The 23,006-nt window shown below is 48.5% G+C and overlaps 1 protein-coding gene across 6 annotated transcripts in view; it reads left to right on the top strand.

Moving 5' to 3' along the window:
- The window catches only part of LOC119166763 (insulin), a 96,040-nt gene extending 73,989 nt beyond the window's left edge, over nt 1-22,051 (top strand). For 4 of the 6 annotated variants that reach the window (XM_037418100.2, XM_075882478.1, XM_075882480.1 and 1 more), the window contains 2 exons: nt 17,810-18,003; nt 21,786-22,051. In XM_037418100.2, the coding sequence (XP_037273997.1) occupies nt 17,811-18,003; nt 21,786-21,952 (360 nt within the window). In that variant the 5' untranslated portion in view covers nt 17,810 and the 3' untranslated portion in view covers nt 21,953-22,051. Of the gene's footprint in view, nt 1-17,641; nt 17,737-17,809; nt 18,004-21,785 lie in introns of all 6 variants that reach the window. The other 2 variants (XM_075882477.1, XM_075882479.1) reach the window with 1 other exon arrangement.
- The last annotated feature ends 955 nt before the right edge of the window (nt 22,052-23,006 follow it).

The raw sequence follows: 23,006 nt of genomic DNA on the forward strand, positions 1-23,006 counted from the left end.
AACTGCTGGAGTTCACTCACCCACCTGGCACTTTTCCCTCGAGGTTCGGCGAGGTAAAGGATATACGTTAAGGCTTTGTGACCAGTAAAGAGCGTGAAGCTCCTGTCATCCAGGTAAGATCTGAAGTAGCGTATGACCATTAGGACTGCCAAGGCTTCCTTCTCTGTAGTCGTGTAGTTAAGTTGCGTTTTCAAAAAGGTGTACGAATTGTACCGACGGCCCTCTGTTGGCGGCTCCGTGGTGAGTCGGTATCTCTCCGGTAAAGCACTGCGCCTGGGCCATAATAAGGAGCAACGGTGTTCAGTTCAAAGGGCAACTTGAAGTCTTGAAGAGTCAGGACCGCATCCGACGAAATAATGATCACAAGGCAGTGATAAACAGATTCAGACTATGCTGTCCACTGAAATAGCACATTCTTAGTCATTTCTGTGAGACATTTGGTTTTCGTGGCATAATCTCTAATGAAGGGCCGGAAATGCCCTGCAAGACCCGCTAACAGTGCAAGTCGTTCGACTGATTCTCACTTTGTTGTCTTGGTTTGACCGTCAAATACTCTTACACTTTACTTTGGAAAGCTCACTTATCTTGACATTAATTTTGAGCTCGGTGTCACAAAGTGCTTGAAGTACACTAGCCAGATGGTTTGAGTGCTCTTTCCTGTTGCGGGAGTATAATAATATTTTGTCTTTGTAGACGTTACAAAACTTCCCGACAAACGGTCACAAGACGTCATTCATCATTTTCTAAAACCAGGCGGGTGAGTTCTTCTATACAAATGGGATTCGGTTATGTTCATAGATATCAAAGGGCGTGATGAATGCAGAATATTTTTTGCAATTTTGAGAAATCAGAACTTGCCAAAATCCTTTACATAGCTCAATGCGCAAAATAACTCTGAAACCACCCGTGTAAGCTATGATAGAGTCTATACGTGGCATAATAAACAGAAAAAACTCAGTCTGCTTATTAATTTGTCTGTAGGCCGTGCAGAGTCGAAGACTTCCATATTCTGACTGCAGCGGCTGCTTTAGGAGGGGGGCGGAAATGTTGTAGGCCTATTTGCTCAGATATGGGTGAACGTTAAAGAACTCCGGGTGGTAGAAATTTCCGGAGCCCTCTACTACGGCGTCTCTCATAATCATATGGTGGTTTTGTGACGTTAAATCTCACGTATCAATCAATCAATCAATCAATCAATCAAAACTTCCATATTCCTTTGGTGCAATGGTGATGGTCGAAGTGAACCCATCATCATTGATGTGGATGGACGGATGATCTGCGGATCAACATCTTTTGAATCTCGTTCGGAAGCCGCACTCTCTTCTCTCGTGACATATTATAGGACTTTTTCTCACCACCGTCGTATCACTTAGCTGGAATGCTACCTCAAACTTTGTAGTTGCCGTAGGTTTTCTTTTCAAGCACAGTGATTTCGGGTAAAGTGTCCCAACATCGTTTCCTGACGATGGCTTCCACGGAGTCATTCAAGGTAAAACTGCAGCGTTGCTAGTGTGGCGCTTTTCTTCTGTGGTAATTTTTCATGTCCAGCAGATATCAAGGCGAAGTGTACTGATGACTGGTCGTGAGAGCAGTAATTTAAACGGCACTCCGTCGAGTACCAATGCTTGCGCAGTGACAGTGTTGCCGAGACACGACATGGTTACACAAGTCCATTTATCGTGAACATCTCGCCTTCTATCGTATCCGTGTACTTGTACTGGCCTTCCCTGCTTTACTTTCACCCTCTCAACAATATTTGCGTTTATAACAAAGACGCTTGCTCTGCTGTCAACTGATGCACTCCGTTCCTTTCCATCAACAAAAACAGATATGTATAATAGACTTGCGTGAGACAAAAAAAAACAGCTTCTCTTGATGTCGTTGAGTGGAAGCCGAGACCCTCTTCATTTAGCTTTGTTACGTCATCTAGCTCTTCGCCATAGTCTTAGCCTCCCTGGTTGGTCAAAAAGGACACGGGTGTGGCAGTATGTTTCCAGTTTGCAAGTGGGCGTCATTCCTCAGCTCGTGTGGCCCCTGTATTCTTTGCAGCAGGTGTCAGGGGTTGGCACTGGGTTCCTAGGTCCTGGAGGTATAGGTTTCGCAATCCCTGCAGAAGTTCTTCGACCTTCTTGGGTCCTCGCATTTGTATTTACTTCTGGAGGTGCAGACTAAAACCAAGGATCATACGTGGAACCACAGACATCTCAGGCCAAGATAAGTCCACCAGCTGTAGCAAGCGCCTTTTCTCATGCAAATAGCTGATTGCTGATCCAGACCTGTATTTGAACGTGATTGCTTCGTCCCATAGCAACACCTTGTTCTCGCCGAAGGAGCTCAGAAAGCTTGCTTCCCACTCTATTCATGGATTTTTGCTGTTAGCGTTGACACGCCATCGTACCGATTCTTGGCTATGCCCAATAAGAATAGTCGCATGTTTTTCACTTTATCTTCGTCGCTGTGACAGTAGTTTTCATTGAATGCATACTTGTGAAACGTGAGCCAAGGCTCGGGAGTACTAGACTCTCCGTCAAACATGTCTAGCCTCACGTGTTCGCGACTAGGTATGCCTATTCTTTTTGTCGCGTTTACAAGGAAGCGCAGTAAATCATTTTGCTGCCATTTTGTTCTTGGTGCAGTTTAAGAAACATGTTGATCAGCTCGACGGAACTCTCAGGTGAAGCAGCGGTGGCAGGCTTCGCGCCGTTTCTTATTGGAGTCAGCACGAAATTCTCACAGTCCTGAAGTTTCCTGTTGATCCTCTCCGTTCTTTTAGCTAGTAAATGGTCTGGAGTGAGCTTCCTTTTAGTGCTTATATAGGAAACAAATGCGTAAGGGCTCAGTGCTCACTGCTCCCGGAAGAGCTAGTTCCTCTTCATCTTGAGTCGTTGCAGTAAAGATCCGGATGCCACCGCGTTTATTTGCTCCAATGATGAAGTCCACTCACATGTTGAATGTCCGCCCAAAAAATATACGTGGCTGCGCCAATTTGTAATGACACACAGTTGCACTAGGCTAGGGTGTCAGCCATCTTCTTTATTTCTAACACCTTCTTGCTCTTCGTCTCCCTCCAACACTGCCTATCGTCCACGTACAAGCTGTGGTGACTATGCGCCGCAGTTAATAGGTGATCAAGAACAAAGTTTTCCATTAGGTTGAAGCATTGTACGACCCACTCGTTGCACAATTTGCATTGCGTGACATCTGGTTGTTCCTTTGATAACCTAAAATGCTCTATTACTCATATTGACGCAATCTCTTCCCCGAAATCAGGCCTGCCTTAGGACAGTTTAGAAACAATTCCCAAGTACCAATGTGGCTCAGTGGTAGAATTCCGGGCAGGTACGTAGTGGAACCAGGTTCAAATTTCATCGTGTACGAGGAGTTTTATTTATTTATTGAGTTGTTTTTATTTCTTGTCATACTGGCGGCGGACTACAACGGTGCCGCATGTGACATGTGTTCTGTTCTCAAAACAGCTTTCGTTGTAAAAGTAAATCAGGCCATAGAAATCTTCCATCAATAATTCGGGGCTAAATGTGGTGATACTACCACGATCGATAGGTAAAGATGAAGAAGTTTCCTATTTATTCAGTGGCAGGGCTACCACAGAGTTGCTGTAGGTTCTATATGTTGTATGGATACACCCCATGGTCCCCATGGCTCCCTGCCTCTGCTGCACGGACTTCCAACTTCCACCGAAAAAGAGATCACTTGCCGTTGGGAATAAGTCTGCTGTGTGTCTGGGGTTTCTAGCTGTTTATAGTGAACAATGTTAGAAACGCCTCTCTTGTCTTGAAGAGAGAACTCCATGACATGACGTGGCCTCCATGAGAATAGGTATGTCGCACACATAGAGTTTCATACAACAACACAGAGACGAAAATGGCGCTGCAACCCTTGAGCCATCATGAAATTGATGGGAAGCACAGGCTTCGGATTGGATAGCGTTATCTATAGAACTGTCTTGCGTACCATCTTTTTTTGCAGTTTCGCTCTTTATCCAGCATGGACAGAAGGGTGGGTTGCAAAGAACCCGAGAAGTGGCTTCGTTGTTTAAAAAAGCTGAACACCACTAAGTATTTTGTTTGCCATGACGTTGCAGATTTTCCCGTAGCAGCATAGAAAAGAGCATAGAGGTCCATTTTTTTGATGAGCACTACATGTAAAACCTATTTTAAATCGGCTTAAAAAAGACGGAAAACCTAAGTACACGCCCGGCCAAGCTCCTCTGACTCGTAGTCCCAACAAAATGAGACTTGTGTATAGAGGGCAGGCCACTTGGAAAAACGCACCTGGCATTGCATTAGATGATACACTACTATTTCAGACACCGCTCGGCCCTTCCAATGCCTCCTACAATGACACCTCGTCTTCCCATAGAGAGCCTCCTGCCAGGGCGCCGTCTCGAAAGCCATGCTTCCAGCTGCGTGTTGAAAACAGCGCCGTGATAAAGCGCTCATTCACGCCATAGTGAACCTTGTAGAGCATTGTAACCACGTGCCGCATGGTCATGTGACACAATCTTGGCAGCTGCAAGGAAGAAGTTTTGCTTTCAACGTTTACCCCCCTCCTTCGCTGAGAGACGTATGTGAAGAGTTCATACCAGTGACAATGGTTGGGGCCACTCAACAACCAGGAGAAAAGAATCACTTGCATGTGGCATTTCATGCTCCGCGAGAGCAGACATGGTTGCCTCGTTATCTGCTGCCACGTTCCATTTCCCAAGTTTTTGTTATCGTCCGAAAACACCGCACGATTCTCAGCGCAAACCGCGCCTGCAGTTTTCTAGAAGGTTCCGGACTGTAGTAGATCATTTCGATAAGATCACGCCCACTGTGCGAACGATACAGACTGTTCTGGAAGCTACGCCACCACCAGCGATAACGCTAGAACATTCGACGGCAAGAGTATAAATGCCGACGCGCTTCGCCGCTTGTCAGTTGTTGATCGAAGGCCGACGCTCCGTTCGCCGCTATCAGTCCGAGACTGCTATCTGTGCGAGACTGCTGCTGTAATTGGACTTTCAGTTTACCGGGCACAGGTTCGCCCAAATAAACAGTTAAATCCCGACACGAAGTCTCCTGTCTTCGGCCACGTCACGACCCCGTGACATCTGGTGGAGGTGCTGCTTTGTTCATGTACCGGACGCCCCCGTCAAGCCGTGAACCCAGCCCACGTCGCGGAGAAGACACCGACACCAACCAGGAGCAGCGAACAAGCCGCCGACAGCAAGGGCTACCACCGGAGTACGGGATTCTACCAGACAAGGCGCGGAAGACGAAGGCCATGACCGTGACTGCAGCGACAATGACAACCGCAGCGTCCCAGCCCACGATGGTCATGCATCAACCCATGGAACCACCGATTTTCCATGGGTCATCGTTCGAAGACCCGGAGTCCTGGCTGGAGACATACGACCGTGTGGCCGCCCTCAACCACTGGGACCATGACGAAAAGCTGCGTCGTGTGTTCTTCTATTTGGAAGACACCGCAAGGACTTGGCTTGAAAATAGGGAGTCCACGCTCCGAACGTGGGATGTTTTCTGCGGCGCATTCCTTCAAACGTTCACGAGCGTCGCTCGCAAAGAGAGGGCCGCTGCTTTATTAGAGACTCGGGTTCAGCTACCAAATGAAAATGTCGCCATTTTCACAGAAGAAATGACCCGACTATTCCGTCACGCTGATCCAGACATGCCTGAAGAGAAAAAAGTTCGTTTCCTCATGCGAGGGGTCAAACAGGAGCTCTTCGCGGGACTGATGAGAAACCCACCGATAACCGTCCAAGAATTTGTAGCAGAAGCGACCACTATCGAAAAGACCCTGGACATGCGCACCAGACAGTATAATCGTCGCCTGACTCCAGAATGCGCTGCTGCTCAAACCAGTGACTCCGACAACCTGCGTGAAACGATCCGAACGATCGTGCGGGAAGAGCTGCGCAAACTGTTGCCTTCGGCGCAACCTCAAGTGGATTCGATCGCCGACATTGTGCGAGAAGAAGTTCGGCAATCACTTCGAATTCCCCATACACCGCTGCCCGAGCCAGAAACTATGAGCTACGCCGCTGCAGTGCGCCACAACGCTCCTCCCCATCCACGCCAAAACGCCGCCCTGTCGCACTTCCGTCGCCAGACACCACCGCCGCCACCACCCCCACCGACGACCTACCGTTCACCAGCGGGCCAGCGCAGTGCGCCGAGGAAAACCGACGTTTGGCGCACCCCTGACCACCGCCCACTGTGCTACCACTGCGGCGAGGCCGGGCACACTTACCGCCGTTGCCAGTACCGACAGATGGGACTGCGTGGCTTCGCCGTCGATGCACCACGTCCGCAGCCAGGAGAACGACCACGTGACATCGCCGACTACCTGACAGGAACTCGGTGGACACCACGAAGCCCTTCGCGTTCGCCGTCGCCCAGCCGCCGCACGTCACCGCACCACCGACAGTACTCTGGCCCAACGCGGGGCCGGTCTCCTAGCCCGTATCCGGGAAACTAAGGGCAGCAACCGGTGGAGGTGCGGTTGCTGTGCGACGAACTACCGAAGATCCTCCGACGACGACGACGCCGCGACGGAGCTTTCCGAACACAACGCCAGCCAGGCAAAGCCCTGACGGCGAAAGCTCATTCACCAAAGGTGGCCTGACGACGCAGCATGGAAGCAGCGGAACAAGCCGACGCAGCCGTGACCCGACGCCACGCCCTAACTGTAATGCGAGACGGCGAACTAGCGACCTCGACGTTCTTATCGACGGCCACAGTGTGACTGCTCTCGTCGATACTGGAGCCGACTATTCTGTCATCAGTGGGTCGTTCGCCGCGAAGTTAAAGAAAGTTAGGACAGCTTGGAAAGGCCCTGAAATCCGCACAGCCGGAGGTCATCTCGTAACGCCTGCAGGAATCTGCACAGCGAGAGTCACCATTAACGGCCGTATTTATCCTACAGACTTCGTAGTCCTACAGCGTTGCTCGAGAGATGTCATCCTTGGCATGGACTTTTTATGCCTCCATGGTGCTGTCATCAACCTAAAAACAAGGTCGATAACGTTATCCACAGAAGAAGCACTACCGCCGCGCACGCCGTCAGGACACCATGCCTTGAATGTGCTGGAAGAACAAGTCACTATTCCGCCTCGCTCAAGCGTCATTATTTCAGTCGGCGCTCCTAAATCACCTGACTTGGAAGGCGTCGTTGAAGGCAGTCAGCATCTGTTGGTCACCCGAAATATTTGCGTCGCAAGAGGAATCGCAGAGCTGCGGGGAGGCAAAGCAACGGTTATGCTCACGAATTTCAGCAATGAGTACAAACATGTGAACAAAGGAACAACGGTCGCATACATCGAAGAAATTGTCGAAGCCACCAGTGCTTTCGCCCTCGCCGATTTTGCGGAACCTGCTCAGAGGAACCAAGCCCCTCCCATAGCTTTCGACGTCAATCCCAGACTTCCGAACGATAAGCAAGAACAGCTCAAGGCCCTGCTCCTGCAATACGAAGATTGCTTTTCGTCGTCATCGAAAATTCGGCAGACCCCAATCACGAAACATCGCATCATAACCGAAGAAAATGCCAGACCACTCCGTCAGAGTCCGTACAGGGTTTCGACGCGAGAACGTGAGGCCATGAAGAGACAAGTTGATGAAATGCTGCGGGATGACATTATCCAGCCGTCCAAAAGTCCATGGGCATCCCCCGTGGTGTTAGTGAAGAAAAAGGATGGGACCCTACGTTTCTGCGTCGATTATCGCCGCCTGAACAAAATCACAAGAAAGGACGTGTATCCCCTCCCACGAATAGACGACGCACTTGATCGGCTCCATAACGCCAAGTACTTTTCGTCAATGGACCTCAAGACTGGCTATTGGCAAATCGAAGTCGACGAAAGAGACCGAGAGAAGACGGCGTTTATAACACCGGACGGCCTCTTCGAGTTTAAGGTGATGCCCTTCGGCCTTTGCTCAGCGCCTGCAACGTTTCAACGCGTTATGGATACAGTACTGGCAGGATTGAAGTGGCAGACTTGCCTTGTGTACTTGGACGACGTCGTCGTGTTTTCCTCGAGTTTCGACGAGCATCTTCGGCGCCTTGAAGCTGTACTTCAAGCCATCAAGACTTCCGGACTCACACTGAAGCCAGAAAAGTGCAGATTTGCGTATGAGGAACTCTTGTTTCTGGGGCACGTTATCAGCAAGTCTGGAGTTCGTCCCGATCCACGGAAAACAGCCGCCATCGCCGACTTCCCGCCGCCCACTGACAAGAAAGCCGTGCGCCGATTTCTGGGCCTGTGTGCCTATTATAGGCGGTTCGTGAAAAACTTCGCCCGCATCGCCGATCCTCTCACTAACCTTACCAAGGCCGACGTGGAGTTTAAGTGGGGAACGCCGCAGGAACACGCTTTCCAGGAGCTTAAACATCGCCTCCAGACGCCTCCGTTACTTGCCCATTTTGACGAATTCGCCGAGACAGAAATACATACTGACGCAAGCAGCGTAGGTCTTGGCGCCGTTCTTGTGCAGAGGGCTGACGGACTTGAAAGGGTTATTAGTTACGCCAGCCGATCGCTATCCAAAGCAGAAGCAAATTATTCCACAACAGAAAAGGAGTGCCTCGCCATCATCTGGGCTACGTCGAAATTTCGCCCCTACCTCTACGGCAGGCCCTTCAAAGTTGTGAGCGACCACCACGCATTGTGTTGGCTAGCCACCTTGAAGGACCCCTCAGGTCGCCTCGCACGATGGAGCCTGAGACTTCAAGAATATGACATTACTGTCATTTACAAGTCCGGCAAAAAAACACTCCGACGCCAACTGTCTCTCTCGTGCGCCTGTCGACCAACCGCTACCCGACGACCCGGATGACGACTACTTCTTAGGAACGATAACTACCGACGACTTCGCTGAACGACAGAGGGCCGACCCGGAACTTAAGGCCCTAATAGAATACCTCGAAGGCAGGACCGCCGAAGTCCCGAAGATATTCAAGCGCGCACTTGCGTCGTTCTTTCTACGAAACGGTCTTCTACAAAAGAAAAACTTTTCACCGCTTCGAGCTAAGTACCTTCTTGTGGTGCCTTCAGCTCTGCGACCAGAACTCCTGCAGGCCCTTCACGACGATCCGACGGCAGGGCACCTCGGTGTTTCTCGCACGCTCGCAAGGATACAAGAAAGGTACTACTGGCCACGTCTTACCACCGACGTCACTCGTTATGTGAGAACATGCCGGGACTGTCAGCGACGCAAGACACCGCCGACAAGGCCAGCGGGACTTCTGCAGCCAATTGATCCACCTTGCCGACCTTTCCAGCAGATTGGTATGGACCTACTGGGGCCGTTCCCGACGTCGGCTTTCGGAAACAAGTGGATCGTGGTAGCTACCGACTACCTCACCCGCTACGCCGAGACAAAAGCCCTGCCAAAAGGCAGCGCATCCGAAGTAGCTAAATTCTTCGTCGAAAATATTGTCCTACGTCATGGCGCCCCAGAGGTCCTTATCACCGACAGAGGAACGGCATTCACTGCCGACTTAACTCAAGCAATCTTGGCATACAGCCAAACAAACCACCGCTGGACGACAGCGTACCACCCACAGACCAACGGCCTCACCGAGCGGCTTAACAAGACGATCGCCGACATGCTGTCAATGTACGTCGATGTCGAACACAAGACGTGGGACGCCATCCTTCCGTATGTGACCTTCGCATACAACACGGCGGTGCAGGAGACGACGCAGATATCGCCATACAAATTGGTCTACGGAAGGAGCCCGGCAACGACGCTCGATGCCATGTTACCCAACGTCACCGACGAAGAAAACCTCGATGTGAGCGAGTACCTTCAACGCGCCGAAGAAGCCCGACAACTTGCGCGACTCCGTATCAAGAATCAACAGACGACCGACAGCCACCGTTACAACCTTCGACGACGCTTCGTGGAATACCAGCCCGGTGAACGTGTTTGGGTGTGGACGCCGATACGCCGACGTGGACTAAGTGAAAAGCTCCTGCGACGGTATTTCGGACCGTACAGGGTGGTTCGACGTCTCGGCCCACTTGATTACGAGGTTGTCCCCGACGGCATCACGAACTCTCAACGACGCCGATCGCGACCTGAAGTCGTCCATGTCGCGCGCCTCAAGCCGTTTCATGCGCGTTAACAAACTGAAACAGTGGTTTTTTTGTATTATTGTTGTATCGTAATTTATTCATTGTACTTTCTTGCATTATTATTGTACTTTCATCTTTAGTTAAAGCATCGGGACGATGCCTTTTTTCAGAGGGGGGCAATGCCACGTTCCATTTCCCAAGTTTTTGTTATCGTCCGAAAACACCGCACGATTCTCAGCGCAAACCGCGCCTGCAGTTTTCTAGAAGGTTCCGGACTGTAGTAGATCATTTCGATAAGATCACGCCCACTGTGCGAACGATACAGACTGTTCTGGAAGCTACGCCACCACCAGCGATAACGCTAGAACATTCGACGGCAAGAGTATAAATGCCGACGCGCTTCGCCGCTTGTCAGTTGTTGATCGAAGGCCGACGCTCCGTTCGCCGCTATCAGTCCGAGACTGCTATCTGTGCGAGACTGCTGCTGTAATTGGACTTTCATTTTACCGGGCACAGGTTCGCCCAAATAAACAGTTAAATCCCGACACGAAGTCTCCTGTCTTCGGCCACGTCACGACCCCGTGACACTGCAAAGCAATTTCTTGGGCCTCACTTGCGTTTTCAAGATTGCCGTTTAAAATGAGATGTGCGTAGACGTAGAAGCGTAGACCCACGCTCACGTGAATTTCTCGTTAATTCGTGACAATTTACGTAGCCTTCCCTACAAAGGAAAAAGCGAGCGATATTACAAATACGTGCGCACGTATCATTCATCTCTCGCGCGGCCATGCTTTATTCAAATATCCCGTTTTCAATCAGATTTCTGTAAATTTTTAGGATGAAAATACCACGGGACTGCATGACGGTGTCGATAATGCTGAAGCTGGCCACTCACTACTTTTTGGTAAAGAAAAAGAAAATGGTGGCAGACACATTTTAATGATGTTTAAAAGTTCATGCGTATAAAAATATGGCGCTTGAAACACAATAAGAACATTCCATTCCCCCGCTATCATTTACACTTATAACGGCTAGCCTTGAAGAATGACGATTACCGAGGTAGGACGCTACCACAAAAGGCGTTAATACAGTAGAATCCTCGGACAAATGTGATGTCTATTGGGCGTGGGAGATCTCTTCTTGTTCTTCAATAGAACTTTATTTGGGCCTGATTGGTCAATAGCTTTGAACTAAACATTCACAGTGCATAAAACACAAGACGCCCCGGATTAATAAAAGACAGAAGTTGGGCATGATAAGTCCAAGTGTCTATTCTACTTGGGGCGTTTCGAGTGTTTGCGCTGTTATCTTCAGTTCGGTTTTCCATATCACCTGTTTTTTATATGACACGCCGCGTTGTTGCACCAGGAAATAAATTGACGTTATACAGATGTGCTTGACATTCGGTTGACATGTAGGGTTATGAGTAATGTCACTAGAAGGCGAAACCTTGCGACCAGGACGCTGGTATCTCACAGTGGCTTGTTTCACTTATATCAAGCGGACATGGGCTTCTGTTTTTGCCAAGTCGCTTGTGGAACGCGCTTGCCACGCTCTTCGTGCTTGTGTGCATTTTCGCACAAAATAAAGGCGTTTTAGTCATCACTACGCTTGCCAATGGCGCGTTTGTCATGCACTATCACCGTACTGTTCGATGACATTGAGAAGTTGAGTACAGAAGTGTGACATCATTGTAACAAACATCTGTGTAATTCAAAATGGTTTCATGAATGAAATAAGTTAATCAATGTTAATTTCTCTTTGGCTCCTTTTGTGACAAATGATATGCTTATAGGATAGATAGTATGTCCCAGTTCTGTGTTATCTGGTCCAACGAGAACACACATACGGACACCACGTTTGCCATGTACCACGTGGCTGTGGGCATCGAAAGGCAGCGCATTCGTTTGCTGCAACACTGCTCTCGGCGTGCGACATGCTGTGAGGCACCACATTACATGCCATATGTGTTAAGATAGCCGCGAGCCAGTCTATATGGGAGAGAGCTCTAGCTAGAGAGGTGCCTTCTTCCTCGCCCCGTCACATTTGTCTAGTGGCAAAGGTACTCGGCTGCTAACCCGCAGGTCACTGGATCAAATCTCGGCTTTGGCGGCTGCATTTACGATGGAAGCGGAAATATTGTAGGCCCGTGTACTCAGATTTGAGTGGAGGTTAAAGAACCCCAGGTGGTCTAAATTTCTGGAGCCCTCTACTACGGCGTCTCTTATAACCATATTGTTGCGGATGTGATGGGTTTATTTACACTGAAAAATGTCAGCGCTCTACCGTCACTGCCGAATCACCATCGCTCTAGAGCGTCCTACCTCTTCTTTCTCGCTCTTTCAGTCCGCGTTACATTTTCCTCCGGGCCAGACGAAGCTCACCGAGCGAGCAGAAGCGATAGGTTGTTGTAGGGCTTCATTCGGGCAATGTGCACAATTTACGTCTTGCGCAAACGCCGGTTCTGAGCTCTCCCCTTCGCAACAACATAAGTGATGTCACTTAGGCACTGAGTAATGAATGACGAATGATCCTGGGTACTTAGAAAGAAACATCTGGCAAAGTTCTTCTTTCAAACGGGCATCCACAGCCAGACCAAATCACCTGTAGCGAAAGTCACAGGTGGATGTTTTGTGTCGTAACGGTCTTTCGCGCCAGTGTGGGCGGAAAGAGTTCGGAGCCGAGCAAGTCGACGGGCTTCTTTGGCGCGACACAAAGTCTTCAGCGCGACACTGGCGTTTTCGTTCGTCGAAAAAGGAAGTATGAAGTCAAGGAAACTTTGGGGATGACGAGCATTGAGAAAAAAAGAAATGGGTATAATTTGTGACCTCGTGTCTCGTGGTATTAAAGGCGCATGTAACAAAACGTATTGTGGCATCCCAGGTCTTGTGATCCGCTGCGACGTACATTGAAAGCATGCTGATGATGGTGCGACTGGTGCGCTCAGTGAGGCTGTTGGTCTGAGGGTGGTATGGCGTAGAATGCTGATAATGACACCCAAAAAGCCGTAGCAACTCTTCGAGAAGGTCAGCGGTAAACTGCCGCCCGCGATCAGTTATCACCACACGAGGGGTCCCGCGATGGAGTGCGATCGAGTGCAGTAGAAACCATGACACATAACATGATGCTGCTGAAGCAACCGCCATCGTTTTAGTGTACCGCGTCATGTAATCTACGCACACAATAATCCAGCGGCGGCTGGTGGTAGACTTGGGGAAAGGGCCCAGTAAATCTATGCCGAATTTTCCGAATGGTGATGTCGGTGGCTTAAACAGCTGCAGTGGGCTGGCCAATGGTGTGATAGGTTATTTGTGGCGTTGGCAGACATCGCAACTTGCAACGCAGTGCTTGGTGGTCTTCCAGAGTCGAGGCCAGTAAAAACGTTGTCGGATACGGTGAAGCGTTCAGGCAAATCCAAGGTGCCCAGACGTGATGTCATCGTGCATGGCTTGGAATACCGCAAGACGCAGGCATTCTGGCACGACGAGGAGTAGTGTGAAACCATGGCTGGAGTAATTCTTGCGATGTAGTAGGGTGTCATGAATCACAAATGGCGTGGCACGTTTAGAGCTGCGAGCCTAATCAATCATTGGTTTTAGCGAAAGGTCACGCTGTTGCTCGTGACGGAAGACGTCCAAACTTTGGAAGTTGGATGAGATTGCAGCCAGGTAGATGTCGAAATCATTATAATCAGCATCCACAGTTGGAGATGGAAGAAGAGATAAGCAGTCGGCATCTGCGTTACATCGACTGCTCTTGTAGGTCACAGTAAAGTTATATTCTTGAAGCCATAAGGCCCAACGAGCCAACGAACCAGTTGGGTCACGTAGTCTGACGAGCCAACAATGAGAATGATGACTTGTGACAATCTTTAACTGCCGGCCGCACTAATAGGGTCTGAACTTTCGGACGGTGAAAACAACCGCAAGACATTCCAGTTCGGTGACCGTATAATTCCTCTCCCCATTAGTCGAAGTACGACTTGCATACGCCACGACGTGCTGGCGGCTGTCGTGATACTGAGCTAGCACGGCACCAACACCAATACCACTAGTATCGGTATACAGTTCCGTGAGTGCTTCTGGGTCAAAATGGCACAAGAGGGGCCCGGAAGTAAGCAAATACTTCAGCTGCTCGAGAGCAGCCCCACAATAAACGGTCCATCAGAATGGGGTGTTTTTGCAGAGCAACTCTGTCGGGGGATGAGCAAGCTGGGCGAAGTCTTTGATAAACCGACGAAAATAAGAACACAGGCCCAGGAAGCTACGGAGATCCTTCACAGACGTTGGTTGCTTGAAGTCTCGGACAGCACAAATTTTTTTGCGGATATGGCCGTATACCGTGCCTGTCGACTAGAAATTCAAGCACAAGGGCTTGACGGTCACCAAAATGACACTTTATTGCGTTTAAAATGAGACCAGCTTGTTTGACGCATTCTAGAACAACGCTAAGCCGATGGTTGTGCTCATGGAATGTCTTGCCAAAAAGCAATACATCATCGAGAAAACACATATATATCTCCCATTTGAGACCGCGAAGGATGGAGTCAATGAATCGCTCGAAGGTAGCTGGGGCAGAACATAAGCCAAACAGCGTAATGTTAAATTCAAATAACTCATCAGGCGTGACAAAAACAGTCTTTTCTTAGTCAGGCGGATGCATTGGTATTTGCCAGTATCCAGACCTTCGGTCGACGGACGAAAAGTATGCGGCCGAGTGCAGACAATCAGCAGCATCGTCGATGCGTGGTAGCGGATACACGTCTTTATTTGTGACGGTGTTGAGACGGCGGTAGTCGACACAAAATCACCAAGAGTTGTCTTTCTTCTTTACCAATATAACAGGAGCTGCCCAGGGACTGCTTGACTCTTGAATAACGCCTTTCTGCAGCATGTCGTTGAGCTGATCGGCGATAACTTGTCTTTCTGACGGCGATACGCAATAGGGTTTCTGGCGTATTGTGTAACATCTCTCATGTTGATGCGGTGGTGTATACGATATTCGGGCAACTTGGAACAACGCTTGTTTTGAGCGAAATTAAAGACTCCCGCATAGCGTGTGCGCACTTTCTCGTGGACATCCTTCTCGGAAGAATGCAACGACTTTTTGATCATACGTTTTCTCTCGGCTGAGTAGTTGGGCACAGTCTGACGGATGGCTGGAGACTCTGAGACCATTCTGACGTCAGTTAGGGTCTGCTACTCGAACGTTCCCAGTTTTAATCCGGCTGGTAGAACAACAGACTGTGGGGCTGCGTTGAGCGCCCACAAGCAAGCATGTTCGTCGATGGCTCTAAGGACAGATTGTGGGACCAGCACATTCTTCTTGATGGCGTTTGCATGATCAGGCTCTACAAGTACAGTGCAGGGTCCTGAGCATACATGAGAATAGCAAACGGGTACAAACACTGCTTTCCAACCAGGGATCGTCACATCTTCAGGCAACAAAAGCGCATCAATCGGTAGAGTCGGGAAATCATCAACTATTGCAGCGGGCAACGTACTTTGTGAAAGAATCTCTCCAGTTCTACAGTCAAGCGTAGTGCCGCATTCATGAAGGAGGTCTAGCCCTAAAATGACGTCATGAGTTTCGCGAGCCAGTACAGTGAATTCAACTCAGAAATTTTGTCCACCAATTGTGAGTCCAACTGAGCAACTACCAACAGGGCTTAACGCTTCGCCTCCTACTCCACGAAAAGTTTCTTTATGATTCCACGCGAACATAACTTTGTGACCCAAGAAAAGATGTTTGAAACGAAGACTCATAACCGAAACAGCAGCACCAGTGTCTACAAGAGGAAGAGTATCTATACTGTCTATACACACATGCACTTTGTTCATCAACATCACAGCAGAAGGAGGAATTGGCGAAACTGACGGTCCCGCGACCGCACCTCCATCGGTCACACCAGTTAGTTTCCCAGCTGATGCGGGGAAGGTAATCGATGACGCGGAGACGGCGACCGGCGGGACCTTATCGGAGGTGGCGTCAGGCTTCGCTTGGAGGTGGGGGACTTGCTGCGAGATTCGTTAGACTATTGCTGTCGGGGACTGTGGTCGGCCGGGTGAGAGGTCCAGGTATCATACATACGAGGCGGGTACGTCGAAAAACGTGGCGGCACAGGCGTTTTGTACATACGAGCCGGATACATCGAAAAACGTGGCGTTGCAGGCAGCCGTCTGGGACAGAAGCGTGAAATATGCCCTAGGAGACCGCATGTGTAGCGATTGGGGACTTGTCGGCTTACATTAGCAGGAGCAGTGGTGGCAGCAGAAATACACGCAGACAGGTCGTGCTCCGCAGGAACATATTGTGATGACGCATAGTAATCTTCTGGTAGAGGCCTGTTTGACGACGGCCGGAGGTCCGCAGCGGCACGTCGAGATGATGACATCCGGTGGTGGCCGTGACCCGTCAGGAAAAACGGAAGATGGGGGGTAAACTCTGCAGTTTCAGTTCACGGCTGGTTTTCGACGTGGTGCTCTCGCATCCAGTATGGGGGTGGTTCGGGGCACGCGGCGAGCGAGCATTGGTGGTGAACGTCACCTGCTTGAAGCCGTACGAGCTCTTCTCGAACTACCCGACGCACGAGGAAGGGAATGTCTTCGCAGGCGGCGACGTCCATACTTGCAACAGTGGGAACATTGTAAAGCGCCCAAACTTGGGTAAAATTCTCCGGGTCTTCAACGCCTCGAATGCGCGACAATGCTGCCTGAAAATAGAAGGAGTGTTCAAGTTTTCTTTCGTTTTCAAAAAACTGTACACATCCTCGGCGATGCCTTTTTGACTTCGTCAGACATATTTGCGTTGACGATCCCGCGAAGCTTCAATATTTCTTCAATGTGGGTTGTGCTCGTTTCGCCGGGCAACTGAGCCCTACGTGACAGCGTTTGCTCAGCTTTCTTTTTCATCGAACTCGTGTCCCCAAAGCAGGCCTTCAGTTCCTTAACAAATATATCCCGAGTGGGGAGGACATGCTCATGGTTCTCAAACCAAAGCTAGGCTGTCCCGGCGAGGAAGAATACTACGTTCACGGGCTTCGCCGGCGCCTCCGATTCGTAGTAGAGGCTCACTCTGTCGAAGTGTTTTAGCCAAGCGTCCACGTTTTCGTCAGTTTTACCTGAGAATATTCGTGGCTTAGGTGCCAAGTAGTCTTGTTGTCGAGGTCGACGGCCACCATGTTTCAAGTCGGTGGCACTGGTGGATGCAGCAGCGTAGTACGTCAACGGGATTGCTGTGTCGTCGTTCATGTTGATGTTGTCCGGGGGTAGGCTAGCTAAGCGTCTGCTTCTTCGAGGAACTTCTCTAGCGGGAGTCCAGGATGGCAAGTTACCCAGCATCGCTCCACCAAAGCTGTGACGGATATGATGGGTTTATTTACACTGAAAAATGTCAGCACTCTACCGTCCCTGCCGAATCACCATCGCTCGAGAGTGTCCTACATCTTCTATATTCTCGGTCTTTTAGTCTGCGTTACAATATGGTGGTTTTGGGATGTTAAACCGCACAAATCAATCAATCAATTTCTTCTTCCTCCAGCTATGCTGAATGCGTAAAACCTGTGAACGCATTAAGCATTAGATAGGCTACAGTCTGTTGTAGTCTGACGATGCACAGCAATTTCGTACTGACGGGTAAGTGCCACCGAACCAGGCCCGCTCCAATGCGGGCCCCATTCACGCCGGCTTACACTCGTATCTCTCGCAGGATGACCCGGACGACAACGAGGCTCCTGCTGCCACTGCTGCTCGTGCTGCCGCTGCTTGCCGATGCGTCTAGCCCAGCGCAAACCTCCTCACAGCGTCGCTGCGGCCACGTTTTGCGAGAGTTCATGGAATTTGTCTGCGAAGGAGTCATCTACGATCCATACGAGTCGGCAGCCCTCAAGAGGGCGCTCTTTGGTACACGCACCCAATGCTTGGTTCAAAATTCAGTATCCCACGTGTCACATCTTTCGCAGATCTTCTATCTGCCACTCCTGGCTCTTAGATCTGTGCACCAGTCGCATGGTCAATAGCTCTATTTAGATGTGCAAATTTTATTGCTTGGTGGCATCTTGTGCAGAAGATTGTCGTAAGAGTGACAGGGAACGCGTGACCCCCACTCCAGTTCTTTCTGGTATTTGTGTTCGCCCTGTTATTCGTACCAAGTAATGCATCGCGAGCTTGTCCCGCAACAATTATAACGGAAGGCCGTTTTGATAAAGTTCAATTTGAAGATGTAAGGTTACCCGAAATCACGCACTACTTATGGGAGTCAGAACTGGATTGACCATTTCTTGGTGAGCTTTGGAACATGAGGTGCCTTGATGTAGCGATTAGGTCATTCCTCAGAATATAATGTTATCACCTGTGCTTTGCATGTGACGCAGAGCTTTCGGTTGCAATTTAGAGCATGAAATAGGGGAGCCAAAGAGCCTGACTAGTGTCAATATGAGAAACAACAAATAGCAATGAAAGAGTAATGTAACACTAATTGGCAGTAACGAGCACGTCCTAAATTTTTTGCGTACAAAAGGCTCGAATCTAGCAGTACAAGATAGCGCCACGAATAAAGGCTGGCGTGATACATCGCAAAGCATGCCAGCGCATTTATGAATAAGTGGTTCAACCTCTCGTCTGTTAAACGATCACCCAACATAGCCGTCTCTCCAGTGGGGTGATCCTTTACAGTGATACGACGCACAGTGAACATTAGTGAGTTCCAGTTGTCCTTCCAACAAGCTTGCGCGAATGTGCACACTAAGTTTCAGGCCATTTGAAGAAACATTCGATGCGTAACGCATCTCTAAAGTTGATGTGCACAAGTGTGTACATCGTGACTAAAGGGAACGCATCATGACAACTTTCTGTGGCATTAAATTCAAACCCATGTTACAAGTACTATACCAAAATAGTGGGCATCAAATTAGCGAGTGCTAATTCATGATAGCTTGGGCTCACAAAGAGTAAAGGCCTGTTACAGAAGACCACAAAGAACTAGTGAGTGCGGTCTTTCTTATTCGCACACTGTCTCGCATTGATGTATTCCGCATGGCCAAACAAACTCGAATTCACATTGCGCTTGTAAGTAATAATGGTACAGTAAGTAATAGTCGTTAGCAATACCTGACTGGCCATCTGCGCTATTGATGCGGCCAGCATCACAACCGGGTAATGTTTCTTCCACCTGGAACACTTAGCGGTGGGTAATGTGACCACAGGTTTTGCAGCGGATCAGCGAAGTTTCTCGTTTGCGAATGTGTCGAACACTGACTCCTCTAATAATGGCTTCTGGTTTCGATATTGTTACAAGAAATTCTAGTCTAAGAAGGTTCCGTGAATACAGAGCCTTCTTTGCAACATGGGACGAAACGCACGAGCCGAGTCCGATTGTTCTGTCTGCTGGTACCTTGTACAGTGTCAATTTTTATGAAATTGAGCACGGCGACGCGTGGCGTGTGTGCTCCGGCTGCTGCTGGCAGCGCATTCAAGGGAGACCGAGAGCAACCACAGTCACTCTACGCGTCATCTCGTGCCGAGAAAAACAACCACCCGTTGCTGATATGAAACCTGCGGCAAAATTGCGACCCCCCCCCCCCCTTTCAAAGCAATTATGCGAGAGTCGGTAATCGCTTTGAAGGGGTAGGGGTTGCAATCTTGCCGGTATATATCAGCAACAAATGGTTTTTCTTTCTCACCACTATATTACGTGCAAAGAGACTCTGGTTGCTTTCGCTACCGCTTGAACGCGTTGCCAGCAGCCGCCCGAGTGTGCAGGCCACGCGTCGCCATGTTCCCTTTTATAAGAATTGACACTGTATATTCGGAGAAACGTGAGACACGGAGCGACCTACTATCGTTTAAGAAGAAACAAACACCGATGTGACAGGCTGGTACAACGCTTCATGTAAAGTAACCCATTAGCTAAGATCTTCTCCTGTGGGCTTTCATTTATTTTCCTTTATTTATTCATTTGGCCAATGCTTTAGATAACATTGCAATAGAATGGAAAGGTGGGTTAGTTGCTAATTCACAATTATTCAGCTGTGTGCTGTGTGCCTCCTGTTTGCTTCGTGTCTGTGTTCCTCCCGCGCTCCCAGTTTGCTGAACTCTAGACAACTTTCTTAGCTCTGGGTCAAAAGACGGACGTACGCGCTTAACTAGGATCCCAGTGCCAAAGGTATAGATTAGAAGCACCACCACAGAGGCGCAGTAGTCGCAGTGACAGTACAAAATGAACAGCATGTAGCAAGTTAGACACAATATAGAAAATTCAAATAACATATTAAATGAGAACAAGGTGATGAAGCATATTTTGCTTAGTATTTGAAACTAAGAAAAGCAACGTAACTCAACGAAGCTACATAAACAAATGCGAATTCAATACAAATAGTAGTGCAAATAATGAATACATTGTACTACAAGAGAATAGGCGATTAAGGGGTACCTCATTACTATAACAAAAGAAAATAACAATGATACTACAAACAGTCTAGAAAGAACAATCTTAATAGCTTCTTTAAATCATAAAAAGTGATGCAATTTGTTCAGATACACTCATAAAGGGATGATGAAAAAAACAATTGGTTGATTTACATTGATAAATTGTTCACTGAGAATTCTAATGATCTGAATAGTGCCGTCATAAGTTCAGTATTAAAGAAGAAAATCAAGGTCACAGTGTCAGTCTTAAATTTCGCGCTGGAATCTGTGTGCCTGACGTCACGAATGTCAAAATTTATTTTCGTATTCTGCAGGCATTGGCTCAACAAAATCTAGTATCTGGCGTCATCAGTAGACAATGTGCCTATTTTGTGCTTATTTTATTACTGATTGTGAGCCACAAACTCTTTAGTAAACGCCGTCAACTCTCATGGCGTTTGGTGCAGGAGTTGTCATCTGCATTTTCTTTTTACGGGCTTTGTCGCTCACTAAGCACTCTCTCGCCTCAACCGTAGTGATTTTAGAATTGTGAAAGAATAACTTACTAATAACAGAAAAAAAGTATTCAGCTCTATAGTATCTCTTTGATGACGAATAATTTGCTGGTTCTGGTTCTAAGCAGGTATTTAGTTGAACGAAAGTTTGTAGACAAGACATTTTCAAGACTCGGTTCGTGTTCCAAAGAAGTGACTTGAGTAAACGCGTGGCAGTGTAGAAAATATTGATTGTGCTTATTATCAATTGGCCCAGAAATGTGAGTTCATGTGCATTGTTTAGTTCCTGTGTTGTGATCTTGCTAGCTGGAGGCCTAACTAATTAGTGGGAGAAAACAACGGACAAGGTGAGAGCACGGAGCGTCAGTTAGAAACCTAATTTTTTTGCAGCGTACTGTTAATGCGCTTAAATTTAAAGGGAACATTTCGAGACGTTCTGTGTGAAAAACGTGATGTCTTAGTTATCCGTCGCTGGGTTTCAGCTGCAATAGAGAGTGCGCATACCTCGAAAGAAATCTGCGCGTTTTACCTACTATTCAGGTGTGGCGAGTGCCAAGTGCACCTGAAAAGTTAAACGTAGTGATGTTTATGGGAGATACTTGTGAGTAACCTTTTGACCGCCTGCTGCCTGTGAATGTGTTTTTTTTTTTGCTAATAAATGTTTGGTTGAAGCATGGCACTACGTTCTGCCTGTCAATTTAATTAGGTTGGAAGTCAATGGACACAAAATAACCCACACTGAGTGTGCTCGTGTTCATCTTGCAGGGCAGCGATTCTTGATGGTGGGAGAGAAGAGCCCTTCGATGGGATTCCTGCAGCCCGAAATGGCCCATCAGCTCCTGGAAAAGCGAAACTCACAAGGTGGCATTGTGTTCGAATGCTGCTACAAGGCGTGCAGCATCGTGGAAGCGCAGAGCTACTGCCCCTCCTAGGAGTGAAGCGATGCTCATCGAATGTTCTTGAGACAAACAAATGGATGCTGGCGTAAATGGCACAAAAGATAAAATGAAATACCTTACCCTTGCGGTGGATCCACTGGTCGCCTTGACTTGCGACATTTTGCTGCCTTCCGCACACTGCGCATGGCAGTGAAAAGCGAGTGGTTCGTTCACACTGAATGAATCACCTGCGCTCTAATTTAAGGCTCTTCGACTTGTGTCGCGACACTTCAAGATTAGTTGACCGAGAGCAACTATGTGAATTACAACGTAAACTTAGTACGTGATTTCTTGTTGTGCTACGGTTTACTAGACGACGGTGATACAGAGACTACTGGACAGGTCACTCAATCAATCAATCAATCAATTGCAACTCGCAAAAAAAATGGCAGATCCCACAGTCAGTGGGAATCGATGATGTGTGAAGCTTGAATGAGGAAGGTTAATATGTCACTTTAAAATGAGCACAACGTTACGATGCAGACGTAAATCGCTCTGTACATTACTTCAGTAAAACGCAACCTGCAATTCACTCCCTCTGTTCTATAGAGTGGAGCTCTCCCAGCGGTATTTCTGCTGTCGCCAGGGAGTGGAAGGTTGGTTGTGTCCATCCTGCCTCGTCGTTGATTTTGCGCCTTGAGAAGTATGGAGACCTTCAGGTCACGAAGAAAACGAATGTCGACGATAGCTTGACGAACTACACGCTCCTATATTGTTGTTTTGTTCTCCTTAGAAAACGAGAACACTCGCAACTTTGGTCTCTTTGACGTGACAATTTGCAACGAAGCTTCACCCAACCAATGAGATTTGCAGCCTTTTATATTACGCATATCCAGTGCACAAAATGCATCACATATCCCCGCTGCAGCTCAAAGACACAGAAAAAGACGGTCTTCTCGTGTCACCAACAAGCACGTTAGTAAGCCATAAGAACGTTCGTCTGGCTTGGTAATCAATGCCCGTAGAGCGAGGGGCAAGCGTAGGCACGTTTGTGCAGCAAAACAAGCCAGTGTAAATCATAGAGAAACTTACATAAAGAGTGGACGGT

This window comes from Rhipicephalus microplus, unplaced genomic scaffold (assembly GCF_043290135.1).
Source record: "Rhipicephalus microplus isolate Deutch F79 unplaced genomic scaffold, USDA_Rmic scaffold_12, whole genome shotgun sequence".
Taxonomy (NCBI): Eukaryota; Metazoa; Arthropoda; class Arachnida; order Ixodida; family Ixodidae; genus Rhipicephalus; species Rhipicephalus microplus.